Source organism: Oryctolagus cuniculus, chromosome 4 (genome assembly GCF_964237555.1).
Source record: "Oryctolagus cuniculus chromosome 4, mOryCun1.1, whole genome shotgun sequence".
Lineage (NCBI taxonomy): Eukaryota > Metazoa > Chordata > Mammalia > Lagomorpha > Leporidae > Oryctolagus > Oryctolagus cuniculus.
In genome coordinates this window covers 73,775-99,408 of record NC_091435.1, presented here as the reverse complement: position 1 = coordinate 99,408, position 25,634 = coordinate 73,775, and the positions used below count along the sequence as shown (strand labels likewise).

The following is a 25,634-nucleotide window of genomic DNA, read 5'->3' as shown; positions in this document are numbered from 1 at the left end:
TTCTAATCAAACGAAATGAGCACACTCTTGGACGCGGGCCTCCTCCCGCACCGCAGACCCAGCGCTCCATCGGCTCCCGGCTTCCAGGGCCCGCGGCCGCGCCCGGGGATTGGGGGGAGGGGTCTCCGCGGCCCCTGGTCTAACCGCAACCGCGGCGCAGTCGCAGCCCCGGGTGCAGCGGACAGAACAAACCCCCGGATCCGGCGCCCGCTCACGAGTCCCCGCAGCCCTGCCCAGCCCGACCCCCGGATCCGGACCCCGCTCGTGAGTCCCCGCAGCCCTACCCAGCCCGACCCCGGGATCCTGACCCCGCTCCCATGTCCCTGCAGCCCTGCCCAGCCCGACCCCTGGATCCGGCGCCCGCTCACGAGTCCTCCAGCCCTACCCAGCCCGACCCCTGGATCCGGCGCCCGCTCACGAGTCCCCCAGCCCTGCCCAGCCCGACCCCTGGATCCGGCGCCCGCTCGCGAGTCCCCGCAGCCCTACCCAGCCCGACCCCCGGATCCGGACCCCGCTCGCGAGTCCCCCAGCCCTGCCCAGCCCGACCCCTGGATCCGGCGCCCGCTCGCGAGTCCCCGCAGCCCTGCCCAGCCCGACCCCCGGATCCGGACCCCGCTCGCGAGTCCCCGCAGCCCTGCCCAGCCCGACCCCTGGATCCGGACCCCGCTCCCATGTCCTTGCAGCCCTGCCCAGCCCGACCCCCGGATCCTGACCCCGCTCGCGAGTCCCCCAGCCCAGTCCAGCCCGACCCCGGGATCCGGACCCCGCTCGCGAGTCCCTGCAGCCCAGTCCAGCCCAACCCGGCACAGCCCGGGGGGCAGCCCCGGGCGCCTGGCGCTCCGCCTGGGTCCTCCGTATGGGCCGACCCGGGCCCGAACAGGGCCTTGACCTCACGGTCAAAGTTTAAAACACACACACACGCAAAACCCAAAACCCAATACCAAAACCCAATACCCAGCAGCGGTTCGCCGGCGGACGGGGGCTTTTAAGACGAATCCATCCAGTGGGCCAACTCCGCGTTCGGTGCCTTGACGGACCTCCCCCGGCCCCAGCCACGCGCCGGACCCCCGCCCGCGTACCTTCTCCGCACCGGCTTCTTCCTCTTCCTCGCCGCGTACTTGCCCGCGGCGGGCAGCATGGTGGCTGCAGCGGCCGCCTCCCCTGCCGGCCGCACAAAGGGCGCGGACGCGGGCTGGTCGTCCAGGGCTGCGGGGTCGCCGCCCCGCCCGGAGGTGCCTGCCGGGAGCGGACCACACGCGGGGCTGCGGCCAGAGGATCCCGGCCCGGATCCCCGCGCGCCGAGGCACCGCCCCCTGCGCCTGCCCAGACCTCCGGAGGGGCTGCGGCGACCTCCTCCCGGCCGGGGCGTGCCAGGGGCCTGGGGGTCGGTGTCGCACTTCCGCCTGCAGGGACCGAGACCTGCGAGCTCCCCACCCCCGGGCCCCCAGCCCAGCCCCGCGCGCCTCACCCCGGCGCGGTGCTCCTTCCCGGTAGGCGCTCGCCCCTGGGCCGGCTCGGAACCACAGCGCCTCCGCGGACCAGGACGGCCGCCGGGAGGTGTTTCGCGTCCAGCAGCCGGCGGCGCCGGCGGTGCCCGCCTGGCGCCCGGGGTCGCCTCGGGCGAGGGTCTATACCGGAACCGGAGCTGGCGGTGGCTTCCGTGGGTGTGGGCGGCGGAGGCTGCCGCTCACCTGGGCCGCCAAGGTTGGGTCGCCCGGGCCCGGGCGTGGCTCGGGGTGTGAGACCAGAGGCGCCTTTATTCTCACGGCGTCGCAGCGTTCGCACAGCCGAAACCGCCGAGTCCCGGTCGCCCGGACGCACGTGGATTCTCCGACCCGAGGGGACAGGGCACGGAGGCCCCGCGAGCCGCAGTGCCGCTGTCCGAGCCCAGGAGTTGGCCGGGGTCCCTCTCCCGCTCTGCTCCGGGCTGGAGACACCCCCCCCCCCCCCCCCCCCGCCCCGGCGCCCGATCCCCGAGCCGAGCAGCTCCAAGTTCTTCACGGTTTTCTCTGAGAATTGAAAACGCCTGCAGTCCCCGCGGCCGCGTCCCGGAACAGTGCGGGGACCTCTCCCTTCCTTCTCCTGCGTTCCCAGAAGCGTGGCCGCTGGGTCCTCGGGGGGCATCCGTGCGTGGGGTTTAAGGGGACCTGGTGGTTGTGTCACCGGAGATGGCTGCCCTGGGGCGCTGGGCTCAGGAAAGAACTCGGACCTGAGAGAGAGCAGCCCGGGTTCGTGGGGCAGGGCGTCCATCAGGACGGAATCTGCGGGAGACTGCTCGGTCCTTCACGAAGGGAAGGGGAGGTTGCGCGGTCTGATGGGGAGAGCGCTCGGGGGAACCCAGAGAGCAGGTGTTCGGACGGGGCTTTGGGAATGGGTCCAGTGCTTGCCGCCAATTCTCCTTCCCTCCCTGTCCTGGACAGAGGGCCTGTAAAACTCCTCCCCGGGTTTCACTGCTGGGGTTATCAGTGGGGAGTCCGCTTTCCCGAGGGTGCTTCCTGGGGGAGGCTGTGAGGTTTTATTGCACGATCAGAGTGGCCGCTGGTGCCTGGCAGGGAGGATTCTCCTGGGGGAAGGCCTGGACCACCCGTACGTTTCCCGGGGTGTGGGCGGGACTTTGTGGGGAGAACACTGGGCCGCTTCCCTGAGTTCCTTCTCAGCAAACTGTGTTTTCCTTAGTCCCCTCACACACATGTCCCACCCCACAGTTGTGCTGACTTTCGGTCCCACCAGCAGTATGTAAGGGTTCCCTGTCTCCCCGTCCTCTCCAGCATGCGTTCCGGCTCGTCTAAGCTTAGCCGGGTGATTACTGGAGGCCGGGAATTGGGGAGGTTGGACAGCAGGTAGCAGAACATAGAAGGAGACGGTGCTGGTGGTCCCCAGTGGGGCGACTGCAGACGGCAGTGTTGTACACATTGCACTGAGACCTGGCAAGAGGGGCTGGCAGGCTCCAAACAGAGAAAGGTGGGGAGGGGGAGATGCTGAGTTGCTCTCCCTGCCGCTCGTCAGTGTTTCTGTTCCCCCTCTGTCTGCTCCATGTCTGCCTCACTGCCATGTGGCTTAGGGGTGGGCAGTGTGGTGGGCTGGGTCGGGGTGGCCTCAGCTTTTTGCTTTGGCTTGGAGCCAGAGGGGAAGCTGGGCCAGAGCTGTGGGTTAAAGTCACACAGACAAGGGCAGAAGCCGTGCAGAGTTCAGAGGAACGGAACCCTGGTTCCAGCCAGGAAACCTCGGCAGGCGTCACGCCAGCACTGGGGAGCGGCCGTCTTGGGCTCCCTTCTCTTTTTTTGCTGATTGCTGGTTCCTCTCCTTGATTAGATTATGATCGTTTTATTTGCCTGGAGCAGAGGTTGCAAGTGCACGGCATCCCCAGACCCTCGACTTGTAGAGTGACCCATGCGGATCTGACTGGTCCATCTCCTTCCAGAAGAGGGGTGCTCTCGCGATGGGAGGAGGGGCTGTCATGTGTGATGAGTGCCGTCATCTAGGGAATTTTTGCTGAGGAAGGGGCCCTACATGTGTGCATGCAAGCATGCAGGGCCCAGGGCAGTACCATAGTGGAATGTGTGATATTTTTTGTTTGCTGCTGTCCAAGTGTGTAGGGATTTCAAAAAAAAATTTTGAAGTACCCTTGTGGTAGTTTCCTATCACTGTTGTAACAAATTACCACCAACTGGGCAGCCTGAAACCACACACAATACTCTTCTCACAGTCCCAAGCGTCACAAGCCCGGTGTTGGTCATACTGCTGCTGTCTACAGACTCTAGGTGAGAACCCATTTCCAGTTCAGGTTGTTGGCAGAATCCAGCTCCCTGTGGCTGGAGGACTCAGGTTCCAGTCTCCCTGATGGATACCAGCCAGGGCCGTGCTGGGCACCTCGAGGCCACCTGTGCTGGGCACCTTGAGTGAGGCCGCCTGTGCCACTCCTCCTCCCATCTCCATTCAGGTCCCTCACAGGTGCCTCCTTTTTTTCCCTGGACTCCTCTCCTTGGGTCAGAACCTCTTGGGTAGTCCCTGGCAGTGTCCCTGTTTTAAGGTCAGCTAACAAGGCAAACCCAGTCCCGTGTGTGTCATGTAATGTAACACACAGGGCATCAGAGTGTAATGCTCGGGGCCACTCTTCCACCTGCGCTGAGGACTGCGTCTGCTCTGTCTGTTCACTTGCTAAGCAGTTCCCCAGAGCAGTGGGCTCACTAAGCACTATTCTGCCTCACTGGCCAGTTTCTTTATTCTCACTTTGAGAAGTAATGACTTGAACAGCTTTTTCTTTATTCATAAGTTGATGCTTTAAACTTGATTTTTGTGTGTTAATTTTGTATCATGAGACATTGTTGAACTCACTTATTATAATAGCCGAAAAATTCCCATCTTCGGGAAGCACAAAGAACCAAAATTAAATGCAACTGCAAAAGGATCTTGCTGGGGCTGGCGCTGTGGCGCCGTGGGTTACAGTCCTGGCCTGAAACGATGGTATCCCAGCTCTCTGCTGGAAGATGACCCAGGTCCTTGGGCCCCTGTACTCATGTGGGAGACCTGGAAGAAGCTCCTGGCTCCTGGCTTCGGATGGGCGCAGCTCCGGCTGTTGCGGCCATCTGGGGAGTGAACCAGCAGATGGAAGACCCCTCTCTCTCTCTTTCTATCTCTCTCTGTCTCTATCTCTCTCTGCAACTCTGTCTTTCAAATAAATAAAATAAATCTTAAAGAAAAATACTCGTTAAGGCACATCACAATCAAGTTGTCTCTGGGTCTGCAGGCCCGGTGGAGTTTCTGCCTCTGTCTGGTCTTGCAGGGGGTGTGGAGCTTTGTCCTCAGACCCGGTCTTTCCTCTGTGTCTCTGATTTCTGTGATGGATAATAAATCTATACAAGGACACTCTCATTGCTAGATTTTTAAAACTTTTTTTTATAAAAAAGGTTTTTTTATTTGAAAGAGTTACATGAAAGAGAAACAGAGGCAGAGAGAGACAGAGGGAGAGGTCTTCCTTCTGCTGGTTCACTCCCCAATTGGCCACAACGGCCAGAGCTGTGCCAATCCAAAGCCAGGAGCCAAGAGCTTCTTCCGGGTCTTGCACACAGATGCAGGGACAAGGACTTGTGCCATCTTCTACTGCTTTCCCAGGCCATAGCAGAGAGCTGGATCAGAAGTGGAGCAGCTGGGACTGGAACCGGCACCCATATGGGATGGTGGCACTGCAGGTAACAAAAAGCTAATACAGAAAAATTGGTACCAGAAGTGGTACTCTTAACTACACCTGAGTATGGGAGGAGACTTTGGAATTTATTTAGTGGAAAAGACTGGAAGAGTTTTCAGGAGCAGGGTAGAGAAAGCCCAGAATGCTGTAAGCAGCGAGTCATGGGCAACTGCTGTGAGGGTGCAGAGAACCAGAATGCTGATGTAAATGTGGACATTAAAGGCTGTGATGATGGAATTTTAGATGGAAATGAGGATTCCATCAGGAATTTCAGCAAAGAACTGAGAGCTGAGAGAAATACACCTGGTAGAACAAGCAGGTGTCTCAGAAAGGAGCTAAACATGCGGTCTGTATTCAGACTGGGGCTAATAAGGGGAGGGGGTCCAGATCTTCCTGTCATTTTTCCTACCCCGTCCCACCTTCTCCTGGACAAAGAGTTTGCTGGGTGTGAAATAGGTAAAATTCTTGCCAAGGTTTTATTGCCCAGTGTTAGACTGGGTGGTCCACTTGGTGCTGGGCAGAGGATTCTCCTGGAGTGACTTTCTTGGGGGAAAGGCTGGGTAAAGTCATGGAGCACAGGCAGGACTTTGTAGCAGCTTCCAAGGCTGCTTCTGACGCTGCTCCATTCCTGTCTGGGGGTGCTTGTTTTCCTTTGCCCCCTCTCTCACCCAGAGGCTAACCTTTATGTTCCTACCTAACAGGTTCACCTTCATGGGACATAGAGACCACAGGAAGATCTGTTAAGGCAGTCCCCATAAAAATCTTCCTGAGACCAAACGCTGGAAGAGGGTGTTAGAGAAATCTGAGGTGGGAAGACTCCCTTCGTTCAAACAGGCACCAGAGATGGTGGAGGATCGAAGCAGATTATTTCATCAGTGGGCTCAGCTGGAATCACTTCCCAAGTACTGAGCCACAATCCCAAGTTTCTTACAATATTTATAGGTCCATTGGCATCATACCTTAGCTGTTATAGCATTGGTGGGTTAAACTTTCAGCCTATGTGAATTAGGTCCACACTTCCAATGGTTGGTGGGCGTGGTATGTTTGTAAAAGTGATACCAGGGGCAGATTTATTACGACAGATTTATGACTGGAGTTTGTTGGAGAACTTAGGACTTCTTCCCTCCCTAGACAAGATAACGGTGAGCAGCTGCTTCACTAGTTAATTGTGAGCAGCCACTTTTCAAGGTCTGTGTTGGGAGGAGGGGTCTGCTTTTCTTTCTTTGTCTCTGGTTGCTGCTGTATTTCCTCTACAAGGGAGTATCTCTAAAACCCGAGGCCCTCAATGTGGCCTTAACCAATGTGTCTTCCACACATTTCCTTTCACAAATTTAGCAAAAACTATGAATCTTGAGTTATCCTGTGGTTAGTCTAACGACTTTTAATGTTTGCCTAAGAATTTCAGGACCCACTGTCTTCCCTGACCTCCCAGAACTACTGTTTCTCCTTTAAAAGTGCTCCTGATAGCTTGTGGCTTGGGGAAGAGCATGTTTGGGACCAGAGTACACCCTCCTCTCGGTGACCACTCTGGTAAACATCGTATCTCATGCTCGGGCTCTGCAGGGGTCCAGCACTGAACAGCTCAGACCTAATTTATTCCAGTAACATTAGGGGTATTCAACCCTTAACAGATACATTCCTAAAACATGGGCTGCTCAAGCCTTGCCAGTTCCGGTACATTACTCCAAGTCTTCCAGGATAAAAACCAAATCGGGAATACAGATTTGTGCAAGATTTAAGGAGTTAATGAAGTGGTAATCCCTGTTCACCAGACTGTCCCAAGTCCACATGAAGTGGGGGAAGTGCGGCTTAATTTTTATTCCAGACCTTTGCCTTGAATAAAGAATTCTTGATGCTGTCATATGTAAATTTTATTCAGAACATGAGAAAGTGAACACACATGTGAGTACAGGTGGAGAAGAGGTGGGGGGGGGGCCCTCAGCACCTACTCCAGTCCTGGTCAGTGCAGAGAAACAGGTCTTCCCAGCTGTCGGCCTCTTTTATGAGGTTAGAAAGGGAGTGGCTATTTACATGGCGTCTCCCCACACAGGTCCTCTTTTATGAGGTTAGAAAGGGAGTGGCTATTTACATGGCGTCTCCCCACACAGGTCCTCTTTTATGAGGTTAGAAAGGGAGTGGCTATTTACATGGCGTCTCCCCACACAGGTCCCAGATGAAGGATACATCCTGGGAAGGGGGCTGTTTGACAAGCAGGCAGATAGGGTTATACATGGAGTGGGGGTGATGGCTTCCAGGTACCTCCAGCTCTGATCTACCAAGCTAGCTACCTGCCTTATCCCATATCAGAAGCATGAGGATGCATTTTTGGTAAGAATTGTTAACAAAGAAAAGATTTTTTATTAAATAAAGGCATTTGAAATAAAACATTTGTCTTAAAGGAGAATGTCTGGATTACCCTAAACTGAAAAGGAAAGGGCATAAAACCCTGCAGTTGTTTAAGTAACTCACAGATAGTCTGAGTGAGTCACAGGTTTGAGAAGGATAAATCTTATTAAAAAATTTTGTGTGTGTGAGAAAGTTGTGTATAATTTTTAAAATATTATTTATGTTTTCTCAAAATTGAGCAATATCAAAAGTACACTGACATAAAGCTGGTATTTGGTCCTTTGTGTTAAAGCAACAAGGTTTTTTTTTTTTATAGATTTATTATTTGAAAGAGTTAGAGAGAAGAACAGAGATAAATCTTCCATCTGCTGGTTCTCTCCCCAGTAGCTGTAATGGGCGGAGCTGGGATGGTCTGAAGCCAGGATCCAGGAGCTTCTTCCTGTGGGTGCAGAGGTCCAAGGACTTGGGCCATCCTCTGCTGCTTTCCCAAGTGTGTTAGCAGTGAGCTGGATTGGAAGTGGAGCAGCCGGTACACGAACCAATGTCCATAAGGGATGCCGGCGCTACAGTCGGTGGTCTAACTCCTTCCCACAATGCTGTCCCCAAGATTTCTGTTAGTGGGGCCAGTGCTGTGGCATAGCGGGTAAAGCCACACTGCCTGCACTGCCAGCATCCCATATAGGTGCCAGTTCAAGTCCCGGCTGCTCCACTTCTTTTTTTTTTTTTTTACCACAGAGTTAGACAGTGAGAGAGTTATAGACAGTGAGAGAGAGAGACAGAAAGGTCTTCCTTTTCTGGTGGTTCACCCTCCCCCCACAAATGGCCGCTACAGCCGGTGCGCTGCACTGATCTGAAGCCAGGAGCCAGGTGCTTCCTCCTGGTCTCCCATGTGGGTGCAGGGCCCAAGCGTCTGGGCCATCCTCCACTGCCTTCCCGGGCCACAGCAGAGAGCTGGACTGGAAGAGGGGCAACCGGGACAGAATCCGGTGCCCCAACCGGGACTAGAACCCGGGGTGCCGTTGCCGCAGGCGGAGGATTAGCCTAGGGAGCTGCGGCGCTGGCCTTCTCCACTTCTGATCTAGCTCTCTGCTATGCCCTGGGAAAGCAATAGAAGATGGCCCCTGCATCCGTGTGCGTAGAACTGGAGGAAGCTCCTGGCTCCTGGCTTTGGATCGGCACAGATCTGGCTATTGTGGCCAATTGGGGAGTGAACCAGCGGATGGAAGACCTCTCTCTCTGCCTCTCCTCTTTCTGTGTAATTCTGACTTTCAAATAAATAAATAAATCTTTAAGAAAATTTCCTGTTAGTAAAATTTTGAAAGAACTTTTGATCTTTTAATCTTTAAATTTGTTTTTTTCTTTAATTCTTTAACCATCTCCTGGACTATAGTTTCTCGTTTTTACAGCTTCTGTGTAATTAGTGATTGTCTTCCTCAACTTTAAAAAATTATTTATTTGAAAGGCAGAATGACAGAGAGGTGTAGGGGGAAGGACATACACACACACACACACACACACACAACATCCACTGGTAAATTCCTTAAACACCTGCAACAGCTGAGGCTGGGCCAGGCCAAAGCCAGGAGCCAGGAACTCCAGCCAGGTCTTCCACATGAGTGGCAGGAACCCATGTACTTGGGTCATCATCTGCTGCCTCCCAGGTCCAGCCTCAGGAAGCTGGATCACAAGCAGAGTAACTAGGACCCAAACCAGGCACTCCAACATGGGATACAGGTGTCCTAAGCAGCAGCTTAATCTGCTGCACCACAGTGGCTACCCCTCAACTTTACAGTCCACTCTAGTTCTGAGTAAAAGACATGATATTAGGGGCCGGTGCTGTGGCGCAGCAGGTTAATGCCCTGGCCTGAGGCACCGGCATCCCATATGGGCGCTGGTTCTGGTCCTGGCTGCTCCTCTTCCAATCCAGCTCTCCGCTGTGGCCTGGGATGGCAGTGGAGGATGGCCCAGGTCCATAGGCCCCTGCACCCACATGCTCCTGGCTTTAGATCGGCGCAGCTCTGGCCATTACAGCCATCTGGGGAGTGAACCAGCAGATGGAAGACCTCTCTCTCTACCTTTCTCTATAACTCTGTCTTTCAAATAAATAAAATAAATCTTTTTAAAAAAAGACATGACACTAAAAATGTTTATATTAGAAGCCTAGGATAACAGGATGAATTGACTTTTTTTTTTTTTTTTTTTTTTTTTGAGAGGCAGAGAGAGTGAGACAGAGACATATTTCCCATCCATGGGTTCAATCCCCAAATGGCCACTACAGCCAGATTCGGGTCAGACAGAAGCCATGAGCTACGAACTCCATCCAAGTCTCCCAAACAGTCTTCTGCCTCTCCAGGCTCATTATCAGGCCGCTGGATCAGAAATGAAGCAGCCAGGATTTGAACCAGCACTTTGATATGGGGTGCTGGTGAAGAGTTAAAATTGTATATGTATGGGTGTCAAAAGTTAAGCTTAAGCTTACAGGTTTAAACCTTCCTGGTGCAGCTGTGAAAATAAGACAGAGTAAAGTAGCACCTTGACAGTAGGGACTCCATTTTGGAGCACTTGAGACTGCATTCTGGGAAAGCAACCCCCCCACCGTGAGACTCTGGTCTGAAACTATGATCTCAAATAGTCGGACAATAGCAGTGCACTACACCACCCTTGGCAACGCACAAAAACCCCCTAGCATGATTGCTCAAGCTTAAAAGTAGAAAGGTTGCACCTGGGTTACCTGGGCTAATAATGAAGATGTGATTTGTCTATGTCTTAAAATCATAATTGCTGATTGTAAGATTTTAGCAACCGCTTAGCAACCGTGTATTCTCTCCCTCCTCCCGATTTTGCGGTTTTTGCCTTTATAAACCCTATGCTGTAGTTCCTCACTGCTCCTCTGTCCTTGTCAGAGGGCCCCAACATGTTGGAGCAATAAATTTAACCCTTTGCTGGTTGCATGAGAGAAAAAGTCTCTTGGAGTCGTTCCTCGGGCGGTGGGCTTTTTTTTAGACCCTAACACTGGTGTCACAAGTAACTTAAAATGGCTTAAACTGCTGCACCACAACACCAGTCCCTAAATTCTTTATTCCTGGCTTTTCTTGGTGTATTTAAATTGTTCCATATAATCAGATGATTTCATGTGTTTTTATTGTTTTAAATAGTTAACTATTCTTTTTTTTCAAAAAAGATTTATTTATTTGAAAGGAAGAGTTAGAGAAAGAGAGAGAGAGAGAGAGAGAGAGAGAGAGAGAGACTTCCACTCACTAGTTCACTCCTCAAATGGTTGCAACAGCCAGGGCTGGGCCAGGTTGAAGCCAGGAGCCAAGAGCTAGCCTCATCTGGATCTCCCACATGGTTGGCAGGAGCCCAAATACTTGGGCCATCTTCAGATGCTTTACCAGGTGCATTAGCAAGGAGCTTGATTGGAAGTGGAGCAACCAAGATTGAACCAGGGCTTATATGGGATGCTGGTGATGCAGAGGGTGGTTTAACCCACTGAACCACAGTGCAAGACCCATGAGTTAGGTATCTTATTCAAAATTTTCTTGTTTATAGTCTTTTCTAAATGCTATGTACTCATAACCTTGAACACATATTATCCCAGTGTTTAACTAAATTCAAGTACTTTTCCATCGGGTTTGGCTTTCCCATTACCTGGAAGACTTTCTATAAGGATAAACAAGCACATATAACTCTAGAGACCTCTACTGAAGTAGTTTCCAAGATCAAAGAAAATGCATATATTCCCAGTATATCAAGTTCTTTTAAAGGCAATGGGGTTGAAGTTAGAACTCACTACGGCCCACCACAAAAGCTTACATGGATATCCATATGTCCCCATGACAGATGTGGGGCTGGCAGAGGGTACAACAACATGAGCAGAAGAGATGGCTTTCAGAGGATGAGGTGCAGTGCTTATGGTGTAGGCTACGGAGGCTATGATCATTATGAGAGCTATGATGTTAACTATGGATCTGGTCAGATAGATTTGGAAGACTTTGGTTCCTGTTTTTCAGGAATGTGTGATCATGGATATGACGCTGGTGGCTCTACTTTTCAAAGTACAACAGGGTACTGTGTACACATTCAGGGATTGCCTTACAGAGCAACTGAGGATGACTTAAATTTCTCTTACCTTTCAACCCTGTGAGAATTCACATTAAAGTTGGTCCCAATGGTAGAGTAACTTGGTGAAGCAGATGTTGAGTTCGCAACTCATGATGGTGCTGTGGCAGCTATGTCAAAAAGACAAAGCAAATATGCAACACAGATGTGTAGAGCTCTGCCTGAACGCTACAGCAGGAGCAAGTAGTGGTGCTTATGGTAGTCAAATGATACTGGAGACCTGGTCTTGTCAGATCAGTCCATTTATGGTGACCCAGACAGCCAGCAACTGAGTGGAGGTTACAGAGGGCACAGCAGAGCAGTGTGCATGTACTCAGTAGCTTAGAGCCATGAACAGCAGCAACTACACAGTGGAAGCTGTGTGTCAATGGGCGTAAATGGAATGGGAGGAGTGTTTGTCATGTCCAGTATGAGTGGTGGATGATGAATATAATATAATCCTGATCGCTGAGTGTTGGCCAACTTTTTTATAGAGAAAATACAACTTGAGATTAACAGTTTTTACAATACAAGCTTGTGATTTGTGCTTATTCTGTAGGCGGAAATCAAGATTGTTTTAAAGACATAAAGTTCGGCCGGCGCCGCGGCTCACTAGGCTAATCCTCCACCTTGCGGCGCCGGCACACTGGGTTCTAGTCCTGGTCAGGGCGCCGGATTCTGTCCCGGTTGCCCCTCTTCCAGGCCAGCTCTCTGCTGTGGCCAGAGAGTGCAGTGGAGGATGGCCCAAGTACTTGGGCCGTGCACCCCATGGGAGAACAGGATAAGTACCTGGCTCCTGCCATCGGATCAGCGCGGTGCGCCGGCCGCGGCAGCCATTGGAGGGTGAACCAACAGCAAAGGAAGACCTTTCTCTCTCTCACTGTCCACTCTGCCTGTCAAAAAAAAAAAAAAAAAAAAAAAAAAGACATAAAGTTCAGTATTTTTGAACATGAGTCACCTGGGATACAACAGCAAAGTTTACTGTCTACCTGCTAAACAATTTTCAGCTTTTCTCAGGTTAGCTACATTGTAAACAGTAAGCATATTTAGGTTAAAGCAACTGAATTATGTTAAATGTCACTCTTATACTACATTGCATTAAACATTGGATACATGTTGAAACTTTTTTGTTTATGGTAAAGCTTCAATATGGGAGTTGTATCTAGAATTACAAGTGAAAACTTTGGCATGTTTCTTAACCATAGTTTCATTTAATAACTTGTAAGGCATGTAAATTTAAGTTTTTTCTTCCCTGGGTTAATGGGGAAACATCTGGGGCACAATATCAATATTTTGGTATTGGTGAGGCTTTGATTTAAATCTTTGATTGTATTCTGTCTTAGAAAAGCAAGGCCAGGTCATGAACTCCCACCACGCTCCCACCCAGCCCACAGCAACCCTAACCCTGGAGCCTCCCCTTCTCCTTCAGCGATGAGCAGCAGGAGCTCCGTGGAACCCGCGTGTGGACCTTCTGGCCTAGTTCGGATTTTGTTTTTTGCAGAAACCAGCAAGGGGAGGATGAAGTTCAAGTTCACCTCTCAGAAAATAATTAAGGATTTGTTATATATGTTGATGAATAAGTAGACATGGGCTTTTATATCCGCAATAAAATTATAAAAACTGAAAAAGAAAATAAAGCTAGCGGCAGTTATCAAGTACTCCACCCACAGTCGAACAGCACTGTTCCAGATACGAATGCGTCCAGCGAAGAATCAGGATTCCACGCACTTAACTCGCGGAAGACATTATTTCCCACTACTCAGGTAATTCGGCAATCCGGCTCCCTGCTGGCTGAGGGGGCGCAAGGACTTTTGGGAAATGTAGTTTCGACTCACAAGATCACCGCACAGGCTCATGGGACGGCCCTCCCAGTTCTTTCTGCGCATGCGCCGCCCTGCCTCCTTCCGCCTTGTTGTCTGCCTCCCTGAAGTTGTCCCGCGCAGCTCCTGTTTGCTGGTGTTCCCGGGTCACTGGGGTTCTGCTCCGTGTTCGTAGAGGTTGGTGCGGGAGTGGAAGAGGGGCCCCACGGACGTCGGAGGACTGGGAGCCGGCGGGAGCCCCATGTGGTGGGAGCAGAGACGTCCTGGGGTCTTGGCGGCGGATGCTGACGTGCAGGTGCGGCCTTTGGCCCCGGCAGCGTGGGAGGACGCCCACTGGGGTCGGGGCTAGGGAAGGGGTCGCTCCGGTAGCGCCTCCGCTGATGGCCGTGTCGGGGGACGCTCCGGAGCTGTGAGACCCGGGCGGCCCCCTCGGGAGGGCCGCGGGCGGGAACTGGCAGGAGTGTGACGTGCGGCCGCCGGGCTGCTTCCAAGGTTGCCTCCCCGTCTGTCGTCCTCGTGGACGCCCCCCCGCCCCGCTATCCTCGCGGACGTCCCCCCCCCCCCCCGCATCGTCCTCGTGGACATCCCACCCTGTCATCCTCGCGGACGTCCCCCCTCTGCCATCTTCGTGGAGTCCCCCCCACTCCGCTATCCTCGCGGACGTCCCCCCCCCCCCCATCGTCCTCGTGGACATCCCACCCCGCCATCCTCGCGGACATCCCGCCCGCCTGACATCCCGCCCGCCTGACATCCTCGTGGACATCCCGCTCGCCCGCCATCCTCGCTGACGTCCCCCGACCCCCGGTCATCCTCGGGGACATCCCGCTCGCCCGCCATCCTCGCTGACGTCCCCCACCCCCCGGTCATCCTCGGGGACATCCCGCCCGCCCATCATCCTCGCGGACGTCCCCCTCTGGTCTGTTGGTCTCCACACGTGCCGGCTGGCCTGCGCCTGGTGTTGGCGGGGCTGGTCTGGGCAGCTCCTGGCCAGTGGTGCCCGGGATCACAAGTGAGAGGTTGGCCGTCTCATTTCTGGAAGACGGCCTCACTCCCGGTCAGTGGCTTGTGCTGGCCCTCGCTGCGCCCCATGTCCCTGTCAGGCAAGTCCTGGCTTCTTGACAAGATAACAGGCTAATTCCAGCGGGCAGATACTGTTCAAAACTGCGCATCAAGTCTGCGGATGGTCACTGCAATGCAAAGGCCAGGCAGGGCTGCTGCAGGAGAGGACGTGAGAGCCTGGATCTGGAGCCTGTCCCTGTACAGCCTGTGTGGCAAACCTGGAGTCACAAGAGACACACTTGGTGAAATTCAGGTGTATGAGAGCAAGCGATGTTCTAGTGGGAACACTAATACAGAATCCTGTGTGGTACAATAGTTAATATCATCCAAGGGTTTTTCTATTAGGTTAATTTTAGTGACAGCATTCTGTTTCTTCCTTTGATGTACAGTAATATAGTTGAACAATGATCCTTAAAATTTTTTCATAGTAACACTAATTATTTTACAAAATCACTAACAAATAATTGTTTTAGTTGACCCAGTGATAACTGGCGTTTAACCTCCACCAGGTACAATTATGAGTGCTCTTTAAATGAGCTCCTTCCTGTCGCTTCTCCATGTTCCCCAATATGGGCGCCTTTTCCTTGTCCTCTGTTAGTTTCCGTCGTTATCTTGCTTTGCGCAGTAGGATCTAGGAGCAAGCTGGATTTGCAGGTGTGGGAGACCGTCAACCAGTGTAGGCAGCAAAGATTTATTACAACAAATGAAGTACACTTCATAAAGAGAGTGGAAGTGGGCTCAGGAGTTCAGGGGCCACAAAGCAAAAGTACACTCCACAAAATTATAGAAATAGATCTCTGGGAAGAATTCTGGGCCTTGAGTTTAATTTTGGTAGTTAATTTATAGTCTTTTTTTTAGAGAGGGGAGGGAGAGTCGTTACCACGGAGACAGGCCAGAACATTTGGGTGGAGAGACATTGTCAGGAAGACTCCAGGAAGTCCTAGGTAGAGGGATGCTGCTGTCCTGGGTTGAGAGATCACTGAGGACTCCTATGAGCAGGTCTCTGACACAGTGCATTGTTAGTTTCTCGAGATTAGCTTTAGCTGGTCTCTGCCTGGGTTAGTCTTTATCACATGCATGCAGGTAGTCTTTAAGCAAGCTATTCATTCATTCATTCAAAAGGCAGAGTTATAGAGACAGAGAGCTCTTCCAACTGCTGGTTCATTTCCCAGATGGCCACAATGGCCAGGGCTGGGCCAGGCTGAAGCCAGAAGCCTGGAACTCCATCTGGGTCTCCAGCGAGGGTGGCCAGGGCCCAAGCACTCCAGCCATCTTTCACTGTTTTCCTGGGTGCGTTAGCAGGGAACAGGATTGAAAGTGGAGTACTTGGGGCCAGCGCTGTGGCATAGTGGGTAAAGCTGCCGCCTGCAGTACCAGCATCCCATAGAGGTGCCAGTTCTAGTCCTGGCTGCTCCAGTTCCAATCCAGCTCTCTGCTATGGCCTGGGAAAGCAGTGGAAGATGGCCCAAGTCCTTGGGCCTCTGCACCTGCGTGGGAAACCTGAAAGAAGCTCCTGTCTCCTGGCTTCAGATCAGCACAGCTCTGGTCGTTGTGGCCATTTAGGGAGTGAACCAGCAGATGGAAGACCTCTCTCTCTCTCTGCCTCTGCCTCTCTATAACTCTGCCTTTCAAAATTAATATTAAAAAAAAAAAAAAAAAACCAGAAAGTGGAGCACTTAGGACTCAAACTGGTGCTCAAATGGGATGCCAGTGCTGCAGGCAGAGGCTTAACCTGTTGTATCACAGTGCACGCACTTAAGTTAGCTTTTCCAAACTGGCATTTTTTTAAACCAGCAGAACAAGCAATTTTAGTTGTTACAGTAGCCTTTTATATTTACTCTTGTTTTTCTTGGACCTTAGCTACCTCCTGTCTCAAGGCCATTTCTTTCATGACTCCCTTGTTAACCTTCTCTTCCAGGTATAATTATGGAGTCCTCTGTGTTTCCAAGAGCAAAGAGAATGAATACATTTCCTGTAAGTTGTTTGTTTATTCCTCAGCTTGTTTTATATTGTATTTTAGGAGCTTTGTGAAGATTTTACTTAAAATGAAAAGGTAAAAATAAATACAGCATCAGAGAAATGTACATAAACAAGATAAATCTGGCAAGTTGTAAGACATTAGGACTGGGGCCAGCATTGTGGTGTAGGGGTTAGGCCACTGCCTCCAATGCTGCCATCCAATGTGAATGCCAGTTTGGGTCCTGCTTGTTCCACTTCTGGTACAGCTTCCTGCTGTAGAGCCTGGGAAGGCCATGCAAGATGTCCCCAGTACTTGGTTCTTGCCACCTGGTGGGAGACCCTGATGGAGTTCCAGGCTCCTGGCTTTGGCCTGGTCCAGCCCTGGCCATTGCAGCCATTTGGAGAGTGAATTAGCAGGTGGGCATTCTCTCTCTCTCTCTGTCTCCTCCATCTCTGTGATTCTGCCTTTCGAATAAATAGCTCAGTCATAAACAAGAGAGACATTAGGGTCATCTCAGTTGAGTACAGATTGATCTCTGATATTTCTGATCATTGCAAAAAGACATTTGCTGCATCATTGAAGTTGATCTGAAGAGGAGAGCTTGCTAAGTTCCCATGGGATTTGTGCCTCTATAGTCACATAAATGATGTAGTGAACAGTGTTTTTTGTTTTTGTTTGTTTGTTTTTTAGGATTCATTTATTTATTTGAAAGAGTTACACAGAGAGAGGAGAGGCAGAGAGAGAGAGAGAGAGAGAGAGAGAGAGAGGTCTTCTATCCGCTGGTTCACTCTCTGGTTGGCTGCAACGGCCAGAGGTGCACCCATCCAAAGTCAGGAGCCAGGAGCTTCCTTCAGGTCTCCTACATGGGTGCAGGGGTCTAAGGACTTGGGCCATTTTCTAATGCTTTCCCAAGCCATAGCAGAGAGCTGGATCAGAAGTGGAGTAGCCGGAACTCGAACTGGCGCCCATATGGGATGCCAGCACTTCAGGCGGCGGCTTTACCTGCTCCACCACAGCGCCAGTCTCGTGAACAGTGTTTTAGTGTCAGCCTGGGAATAAACATTCAGCATTCTGCAGTGGTAACAATGATCTAGTGCTAAAACACAAGTTGGTTAGTGTGTTTGTGGCATTGCTAAAATGGTCTGGTCCTGATAGCTTTTAGATAGAACCAGGGATGTGTGGAGAGAGAATCCACTGTAGGTCATGATTTTCCATGCATTTCTTTCAGCTTCTCTGTGCAGTTGGTGCCACAAGCAGTACAACGTTTTGTTTTGTTTTTTTTTTTCAGGCAAATATTTCCATTGCTTATTTGTGCTTTTATCTCTTCAGTGTAGTCTTAATTAAATTCTTGAAAGTTTGCTAGTAGCTTTGATTATAATCTAGTTTTCCTAACTTACTCTTCCGTTCTGTTTGTAACTACTGTCCATGATCTTCTGGAAATTCTGTTAGTCCCTGAGGGTTTCTTTTCCTTTTCCATGAACTCCTCTATGTTTCTTCTCTTTAACACGATTCATCCCAAGTGTTCCTGTTCTTCCCACTCTGCAGTTTTGCCCTCTCTGCTCTGATACTCCTGTTTATCTCCATGTGGACCTCTTCCCTAGCTTTAAGACCATCCATTCAACTCCCTCTTTAGTGCTTCCTTGTTACTGTCCAAAAGGCACTTAGAGCTCTGTAAATCCAAAATGGAAATCACATCCTTCAATTTTCACTTATACTCATGTATGGCATTCCTTCCAGGAAGCATTGGCCCAAACTACTAAAATGGGATTTCTCCTGGACTCCTCCCTCCCTTTTATGTTTACTCTCAACTGGTGTCAAATCTTGATGGGGGCTGGTGCTGTGGCATAGCTAGTAAACCCGCCTCCTTCAGTGCTGGCATATGGGCGCTAGTTCGAGTCCCAGCTGATCCACTTCTGATCTAGCTCTCTGCTATGGCCTGGGAAAGCAGTAGAAGATGACCCAAGTCCTTGGGCCCCTGCACCAGTGTGGGAGACCTGGAAGAAGCTCCTGGCTCCTGGTTTCGGATGGGCACAGCTCCGGCCATTGTGGCCAACTGGGGAGTGAACCAGCAGATGGAAGACCTCTCTCTGCCTCTCCTTCTCTCTCTCTGTAACTCTTACTTTCAGATAAATAATAAATTAATTAATAAATTAATTAATAAATGAATGCTACAAAATGATCTGGTAATAACTTCTCTCTGCTTTTGTCTTTAAGAAAACCATCTTTAAGAAAAATAAAAAACTTGATGCTTTTTATGGCTACATTCAGCAATTATAAAGGAGGAAGAGCTATTAATACTCAAGACCATTTTTATTTTAATTTAATTTTTAAAAAAGATTTATTTATTTTACTTGAAAGTTACTCTCCAGGGGCTGGTGCTGTGGCACAGTGGTTTAAAGCTCTGGCCTGAAGTGCAGGCATCCCATATGGGTGCTGGTTCAAGACCCGGCTGCTCCTCTTCCAATCCAGCTCTCTGCTATGGCCTGGGAAGGCAGTGGAAGTTGGCCCAAGTCCTTGGGCCCCTGCACGCACATGGGAGACTTCTGGCTCCTGGCTTCGGATCGGCGCAGCTCCAGCCATTGTGGCCACCTGGAGAATGAACCAGTGGATGGAAGACCTCTCTTCTCTGTCTCTACCTCTCTGTAGCTCTTTCAAATAAATAAAATAAATCTTAACAACAACAACAAAGTCACTCTCCGAATGTCTGCAACAACTCCTAGCTGTTGTTAATCTAGGAGTCTGGAATATATATTTCAGGTCTCTCACATGGGTGGCAGGAACCCATTAACTTGGGGCCATCACCACTTTCTTGCAGCATTAGTAGGAAGCTGGAGTCAGGAGCTAGAGCTAGGTGTGGAACTCAGGTATTGTGATGTGGGATATGGGCATCTTAATGTGTCTTGCTTGGGCCTAATACATTTATTTTTATATCATTCTCTAAGTACCTGAAAATATTTACGATAGCTTAGGCACCTTGTCTATTACAATGTATAGGTTGACTTTCTAGTGATTTTTTCTGGAGTATGAGTCACATTTTCCTCTTTATTGCATGTGTAGTGATTGTGAATCCTGGCCGGATATCGTAAATCACATGTTACAGAGTGTGGATATTACTTTATTCCTCTGAAGAATGATTTTTGTTCTACAGGGAGGTTCATTGGCTGGGTTCAAATTCCAGACTGTTCCTGCAGTGATGATTAGTCAATTCTTCAGCCTCCAGTGGCAGCTTTTATTGATCTTAATTCTCTGTGACCTGATGTGTAGTTAAGTAATCACCCAACAATTTTGGTGTGTTTTATATGCAAATTGAGTGTCTTAAATTCTTTTGCTTCTTCCTTTCCATGACTTATCACCCCACCCCCAGTTTCTGGTTATCTTCTTAGCCTTGAACTTTGTCTTCTAATGTCCTGAACCAGTGAAACTACAGCTTTTACTTCCTTGATTGTGTGCTGACTGGAGAATGTCCTTTAGTACAATGCCAAAAATTTGTGTTTGTTTTTCTCTCTTTTTTAAAAAAAGTTTTATTTATTTGAAAGGCAGAGAGAAAGAGATCTTTCCTGAATTGGTTCATTCCCCAAATGGCTGCAATGGCCAGAACTGGTCCAAGCCAAAGCCAGGAGCTCAGAGCTCCATCTGAGTCTCCCACTTGGGGTCAAGTCCTTAGGCCATCCTTCCACTGTTTTCCAAGGCACCTTAGCAGGGAGCTGGATCAGAAGTGGAGCAGTCAGGACTTGAACTGGTGCTCCAGTGTGGAATGCTGGCATTGCAAGTGTCATCTTAGCTCACCGTGCCACACCACCAGCTTCTGTGAATTTGTCCTTTAAGAGTTCCTTTAATCCAGTTTCTGCCTTTTATTCTATGTTCTCCAGGTCCTCAGAAGGTTGTGCTATAAATTTTGTTCAAATTTCATAATTGTTTTTCTGTAGAGGATTCAAATGACCAGACATTTTGTCATTTCCATGATACTTTTGTTTGTTATAAAATTTGTGTTCTCTTATTGCTTATATCTTTATCCATAATTTATTTTCTCTACTATGGATTATTGCTTCAGATATTTAAGTCTTATTTTTTTTAAAAGATTTTTTATTTATTTGTTTGACAGGTAGAGTTACAGACAGAGAGGGAGAGACAGAGAGAAAGGTTTTCCATCTGCTGGTTCACTCCCCAGATGGCCACAATGGCTGGAACAAGTTTTTCTTTGTTTTTTAATATTTATTTTATTTATTTGAAAGAGTTACAGAGAGAGGTAGAGAGAGAGAGAGAGAGAGAGAGAGAGGTCTTCCAGCTGCTGGTTCACTCCCCAAATGGCCTCATCAGCCAGAGCTGTACCTATCTGAAGCTTCTTCTGGGTCTTCCATGTGGGTACAGGGGCTCAAGGACCTGGGCTGTCTTACTGCTTTCCCAGGCTATAGCAGAGAGATAGATTGGAAGTGGAGCAGCTAGGACTTGAACTAGTGCCCATATGGCATGCCGGCACTTCAGGTGGCAGCTTTACTTGTTATACCGCATGCTGCCCCACACCTGCATTTTATAAACCACACAATACTTTGTTACTATCTTGCTTCAATTGGCCAATGACTTTTTAAAGAGTTTCAAAATAAGAGCAAAATATCTTTTTGCTCTCATGATTAACTGTTTCCAGTGTTCATCTATATTGATCCAGATTTCTGTTTGTTCTGTTTTTGCTTTTCTTTTTTGACACTGTGATCGTGGTATGCCTTGATATGATTGTTTTCCTTTCTGCCCTTTTTTTTGGTTTATAAAATGTAACTATAAAATGTATGACATGCATGGTATGTGTGTTTGAAGCGGGAAATCTGTTTAAGAAACTAGTGCAATCAGATAAGGTGATAGTTTATGGTGGTTTGTCAAAGAGCAGTTAGAGTACGTACAGTAAGGATGGGTCCAATGAAGGGTGTATTTTGAGGACAGAACCACTAGGATGATCATGTTTGCCTATTGCTTCACAAAACAATGTCTTGTAAAACTTAGACTCCTCAAATCTATTAGATGAAAGACTGTATAACAGGTTAATTTTAATTTGTATTTCTTATTTTTTGACATTTTGAACATCTTTTCATACTTTTCAAAAGAGCCTCACTTTTCCCCTGACATACAGATGAATTTCATGTTTTTTCCTTTTTTTTTTTTTTTTTTTTTTTGACAGAGTTAGAGAGAGACAGAGAGAAAGGTCTTCCTTCCATTGGTTCATGCCCCAAATGGCTGCCACGGCCGGTGCTGCGCCAATCCGAAGCCAGGAGCCAGGTGCCTCCTCCTGGTCTCCCATATGGGTGCAGGGCCCAAGCAGCTGGGCGATTCTCATCATTCTTTATTTTTCCTTTTGGTCTTTCTGAGCAATTGAAACAAAGCCAACTTTTTCCATTTAAAGGTTTTAACAGTGGTTTTCATTTTTATAACTTTCATTTGTTAATCACCATGGGGTTGAATGTTACCACTCTTGGTTCCCAAAGCATATTTTTCTGGAAGATGAAACCTTGTCAACCTTAAACAATGAAAGAAAATGAGAAATGCTATGAATTTTATGACCCTACATAAACCCGAATTTCTCATAGTTCCCTATTTCCTTTCTCACTGTCTTTTTTTCTTCCTCCAATATTTATTTGAGAGAACTTCCATCTGCTGGTTTGCTCCCCCAAATACCTGCAACAGCCAGGGCTGGGCTAGGGCAAGAAGCAGGAATGGAACACACTGCAGATCTCCCAAGTTGGTGACAGAACTGAATTCAGTGAGACAGCACTGCTCCTTCCAGTGTCTTCTAGCAGGAAGCTGGAGTCAGGAGCCTGAGGTAGAAATCAAACGCAAGCCAAGTGTTTAAACGGCTAGGCTGATTGCCTGCTTCTATGCCTTTTGTCTTTATGCTTGCAATCAGCCTTTTTTATTCAATGATTGCATATAGTACTTTACCAAATGCAATGAATAGTACCTGAGATATAGTACTGCCCTTATGTTTTTCCGTTTTAAGTGAGGTAAACATTCCTTGACTTAGTAAGCAGTATTTAGGTTATGTATATAAAGATACCACAGGTAATCATTACTTACATACCAGGGGCTTCAGAGCTTTATGGAAGGGCAGACATTGGGCCTGGTGATTAAGATGCCTGCATCCCATATCAGAGTACCTGGTTTGGAGTTCTGATTCCACTGTGTATCCCACCTTCCTGTTTTGTGACTCGGAGCTGATGTGTTGAGCAGAAATGTGCTGTTACAGGTGTTGATGTCATTTGAGGATGTGGCTGTGGACTTCACCTGTGAGGAGTGGCAAGTCCTGGATGATGCCCAGAGGAACCTGTACAGGGAAGTGATGCAGGACACCTACAGAAGCCTGTTGTCCCTAGGTGAGCAAAATTCCTTCTAACTCCTACGTGGAGTACTTTCTTCTTCTTTGACAAAGGAAAGAACCTTTTATGTGGTTTAATGTTATCTTGGTGTAAGATTCTAGCCTGTGAAAAATGTGATTATAAACACTAGTGAAAGGTTCAAATTGCTTCTTTCATTGCACAGCTCCTGAAGCCAAGCTGTTGTCATTCTTCAGAGGACCTGGCTGAGAAGTTTTGTGAAGTCCTACAATATTTCCCATTAACAGGGTTCTGCATCACCAAACCTGAGGTGATCTGCAGATTGGAGCAAGGAGCAGAGCCATGGACAGATGAATCCCCAACACAGAGCTTCCCAGGTTAGTCGGTAACAATGGGCAGGGAGGCTGGGAGAGGGGCAGCTTAGCAGAAACTGGCTGTGTTGGGCTGTTTTCACCAATTTTCCTCCCAAGCCCCAGCTCTGAGGATAGTTGGTTTTGTGTATCGGGCACAGGTATTATGCAGTTTCTAGGGAAGGCTGTCACCTGTTCATCCATCTTTGTTGTTCTTGCTGCCATTGAATATTTTCTTAGATTTTTCTTGGATTATTGTCTTAAGTCCTCAGTTGTCCTTTTCTTCATTTTTATACCCTTTTCCTTCAAGCATTTATGTAGTTCAATGCTTGTTAATTAGGCAGCTCACAGGCACTGTTCTTTTTATTTGTAGTTGGCAATAGTAGTGAAACCAATTTGTCATCTTTTAAAGATGGTTGATTCTCTTTACAGTAAAAAACAAAACATATATGTGGTAGCAAGATGAGAGAATGAAAAAATGGGTTCTGTTCTTTTAGGAAGAGTGCAGGGAAGACAGTTTTATAGAAAGATCATTACTTTGGGTTAGACATGACAGTCTGCAGATTTTGCTGTGCAATTATAGGGTATATAAAATCCAGAATAGATAGTATACATCACTGTTGGAAATAAACATTTGAGAATTGGCAGCTTAAAGGTGGTACAGTCATACTTGCAGAGGAGGACTCCTGGGAGGCTGGTAAAACAGAGAAGAGTTCCAGGAGCAAGTCTTGTCTGCCATGACGTCAGAAGTCATGAAGCTAACTAAGCAGGAGCTAGCAAAGGAGCAGTAAAGTGAGTGTTCCTGTACTGAGGAGGAAAGCCTGGAGATCCTGGGTCCCGAGGTCAAGTGAACTGGTGCTTTCATGTTGAAGGGCTCATACTTATTTTGAAGTGGAGGTTGAGTCAGCATTATCCCTTTCTCTTTTTCAAAATTACTCTAAAACAACAAAGACATAAGAAATGCATAGGAGAATCAGTTTTCTGTGAAAGTAGAGGACAACTGAAACTCCAGCACAGAAAACAAAAGCCTTCTGGTGCAATTGATTAATTTTAATGTGTATTTTCATCTGTTTGAAAGGCAGAGCAACACAGAGAGAGAGAGAGAAAGCACGATCTTCCATCTGTTCTTTCACTGCCTAAATGCCTGCAGCAGCCAAGGCTGGGCCATGGTGAAGCCAGGAGCCAGGAATTCCATGTGGATCTCCTATGTAGATGACAGGGGCCTAGACACTGGAGATGTCATCAACTGCATAAGAGAATATACAAACGGGAAAAAAAGCATGAATGTATTGAATGTGGGAAAGCTTATCACCACAGATGAGCCTTCATCATACATTGGAGATCTCACACAGGGGAAAGACCTTTTGAATGTGATTTTTGTGGGAAAGCCTTCTCCAGACATTTCAACCTTAAGAAACATCAGAAAATGCACACAAGGGAAAACCGTCATGAGTGTGCCAAGAGTTTGTGCATGGAAGGAGACCTCACTTTCCATCAGAGAACTCACACAGAGGAATAACCTTATAAATGTGATGAATGTGGAAAAACGTTCTCCAAGAAGGGAGGCCTCACGTTCCATTAGAGAACACACACAGGGGAACAGCCTTACAAATGTGATGAATGTGGAAGAACCTTCACCAGGAAGGGAGACCTCAGTTTCCATCAGCGAACTCACATAGGGGAAAAAGCTTATGTGTGTAGTTGCTGTCAAAAGCCCTTTTACTGGAAGTCACATCTCATTGCACATCAGAGAACTCACACAGGGGAGAAGCCTTAGGAGTGTAATATTTGTGGACAGGCCTTTTACCGAAAGACAGACATCAAGCATCACGGAACACAAAAGGGGGGAAGGCATTATGAATGTAATGAATGTGGAAAAGTCTTTTGCAAGCAGATACATTTCAGGACACATCAGAGGACTCACACAGGTGAGAAAACATAGTATGGAGAATTGCTGCAAATTCACCTCAACAGGCATCAGTCCTCACAGAGGAAAAACCTTATGGACATAATGACTGTGGAAGAGCTTTGCCGGGACCCACATTTCATCAAGTGTAGAGGAACTCACACAGGGGAATTAGCCCTGGATGGCTGAGACAGGCTATGTGTTCTGGAAATTCTACCTCTTGGACATGCATCCTATGTTTTCAGCCTCCTTGTTCTGTGGGTAGGATCATGTCACTGAGCTCTGCTTTCACTTTTTTTATTTGTGGAAATAAACATTCAGTCTGTAACACCTGCCTGTTTGAAATAACATCTTAATCATCAATCAGATTATTTGGAACAGATTTTTTTGTGTGTCCTTTTTCTTCCTTGTCACATTCTGGTACAGGCCACTTATGTGACCACCTGAATACCACATGACTCTCATGGGCCTGTCGTGTCCAGCACATCCAGTGCTGCATGATGAGTGTTTCTTCCAGGATGGGGATACAGTGACCTCAGAGATTGTGATCATCATAGTCCTGTTTTCATATGGGCCTGGAGCTGCCCACACTA

The 25,634-nt window shown here is 48.7% G+C and overlaps 1 protein-coding gene, 3 long non-coding RNA genes and 1 pseudogene across 4 annotated transcripts in view; 3 read left to right on the top strand and 2 right to left on the bottom strand.

The window, feature by feature from the left end:
- The window catches only part of LOC100358544 (aryl hydrocarbon receptor), a 57,636-nt gene extending 56,027 nt beyond the window's left edge, over positions 1-1,609 (bottom strand). Inside the window, exons 1-2 of the mRNA XM_070071710.1 lie at positions 1,469-1,609; positions 1,080-1,236 (exon numbers count right to left, since the gene is read on the bottom strand). Of these exons, the coding sequence (XP_069927811.1) occupies positions 1,080-1,138 (59 nt within the window). The 5' untranslated portion in view covers positions 1,139-1,236; positions 1,469-1,609. The remainder of the gene's footprint in view (positions 1-1,079; positions 1,237-1,468) is intronic.
- Positions 1,610-4,890: 3,281 nt separating this feature from the next.
- Positions 4,891-13,415, bottom strand: LOC127494012 (uncharacterized). The gene is made up of 3 exons (XR_011387654.1): positions 13,298-13,415; positions 12,419-12,522; positions 4,891-5,183 (listed from the first exon to the last, which is right to left on the bottom strand). It is a non-coding gene; the product is annotated as an uncharacterized lncRNA (long non-coding RNA).
- LOC138849215 (heterogeneous nuclear ribonucleoprotein H-like) lies at positions 10,961-12,131 on the top strand (annotated as a pseudogene).
- Positions 13,416-13,499: 84 nt separating the features above from the next.
- On the top strand, positions 13,500-25,369 carry LOC100358279 (uncharacterized). The gene is made up of 5 exons (XR_518580.4): positions 13,500-13,744; positions 16,427-16,482; positions 22,698-22,824; positions 22,991-23,162; positions 24,214-25,369. It is a non-coding gene; the product is annotated as an uncharacterized lncRNA (long non-coding RNA).
- On the top strand, positions 16,750-19,156 carry LOC138849217 (uncharacterized). Its single transcript, XR_011387655.1, has 2 exons — positions 16,750-16,884; positions 18,938-19,156. It is a non-coding gene; the product is annotated as an uncharacterized lncRNA (long non-coding RNA).
- Positions 25,370-25,634: the final 265 nt, after the last annotated feature.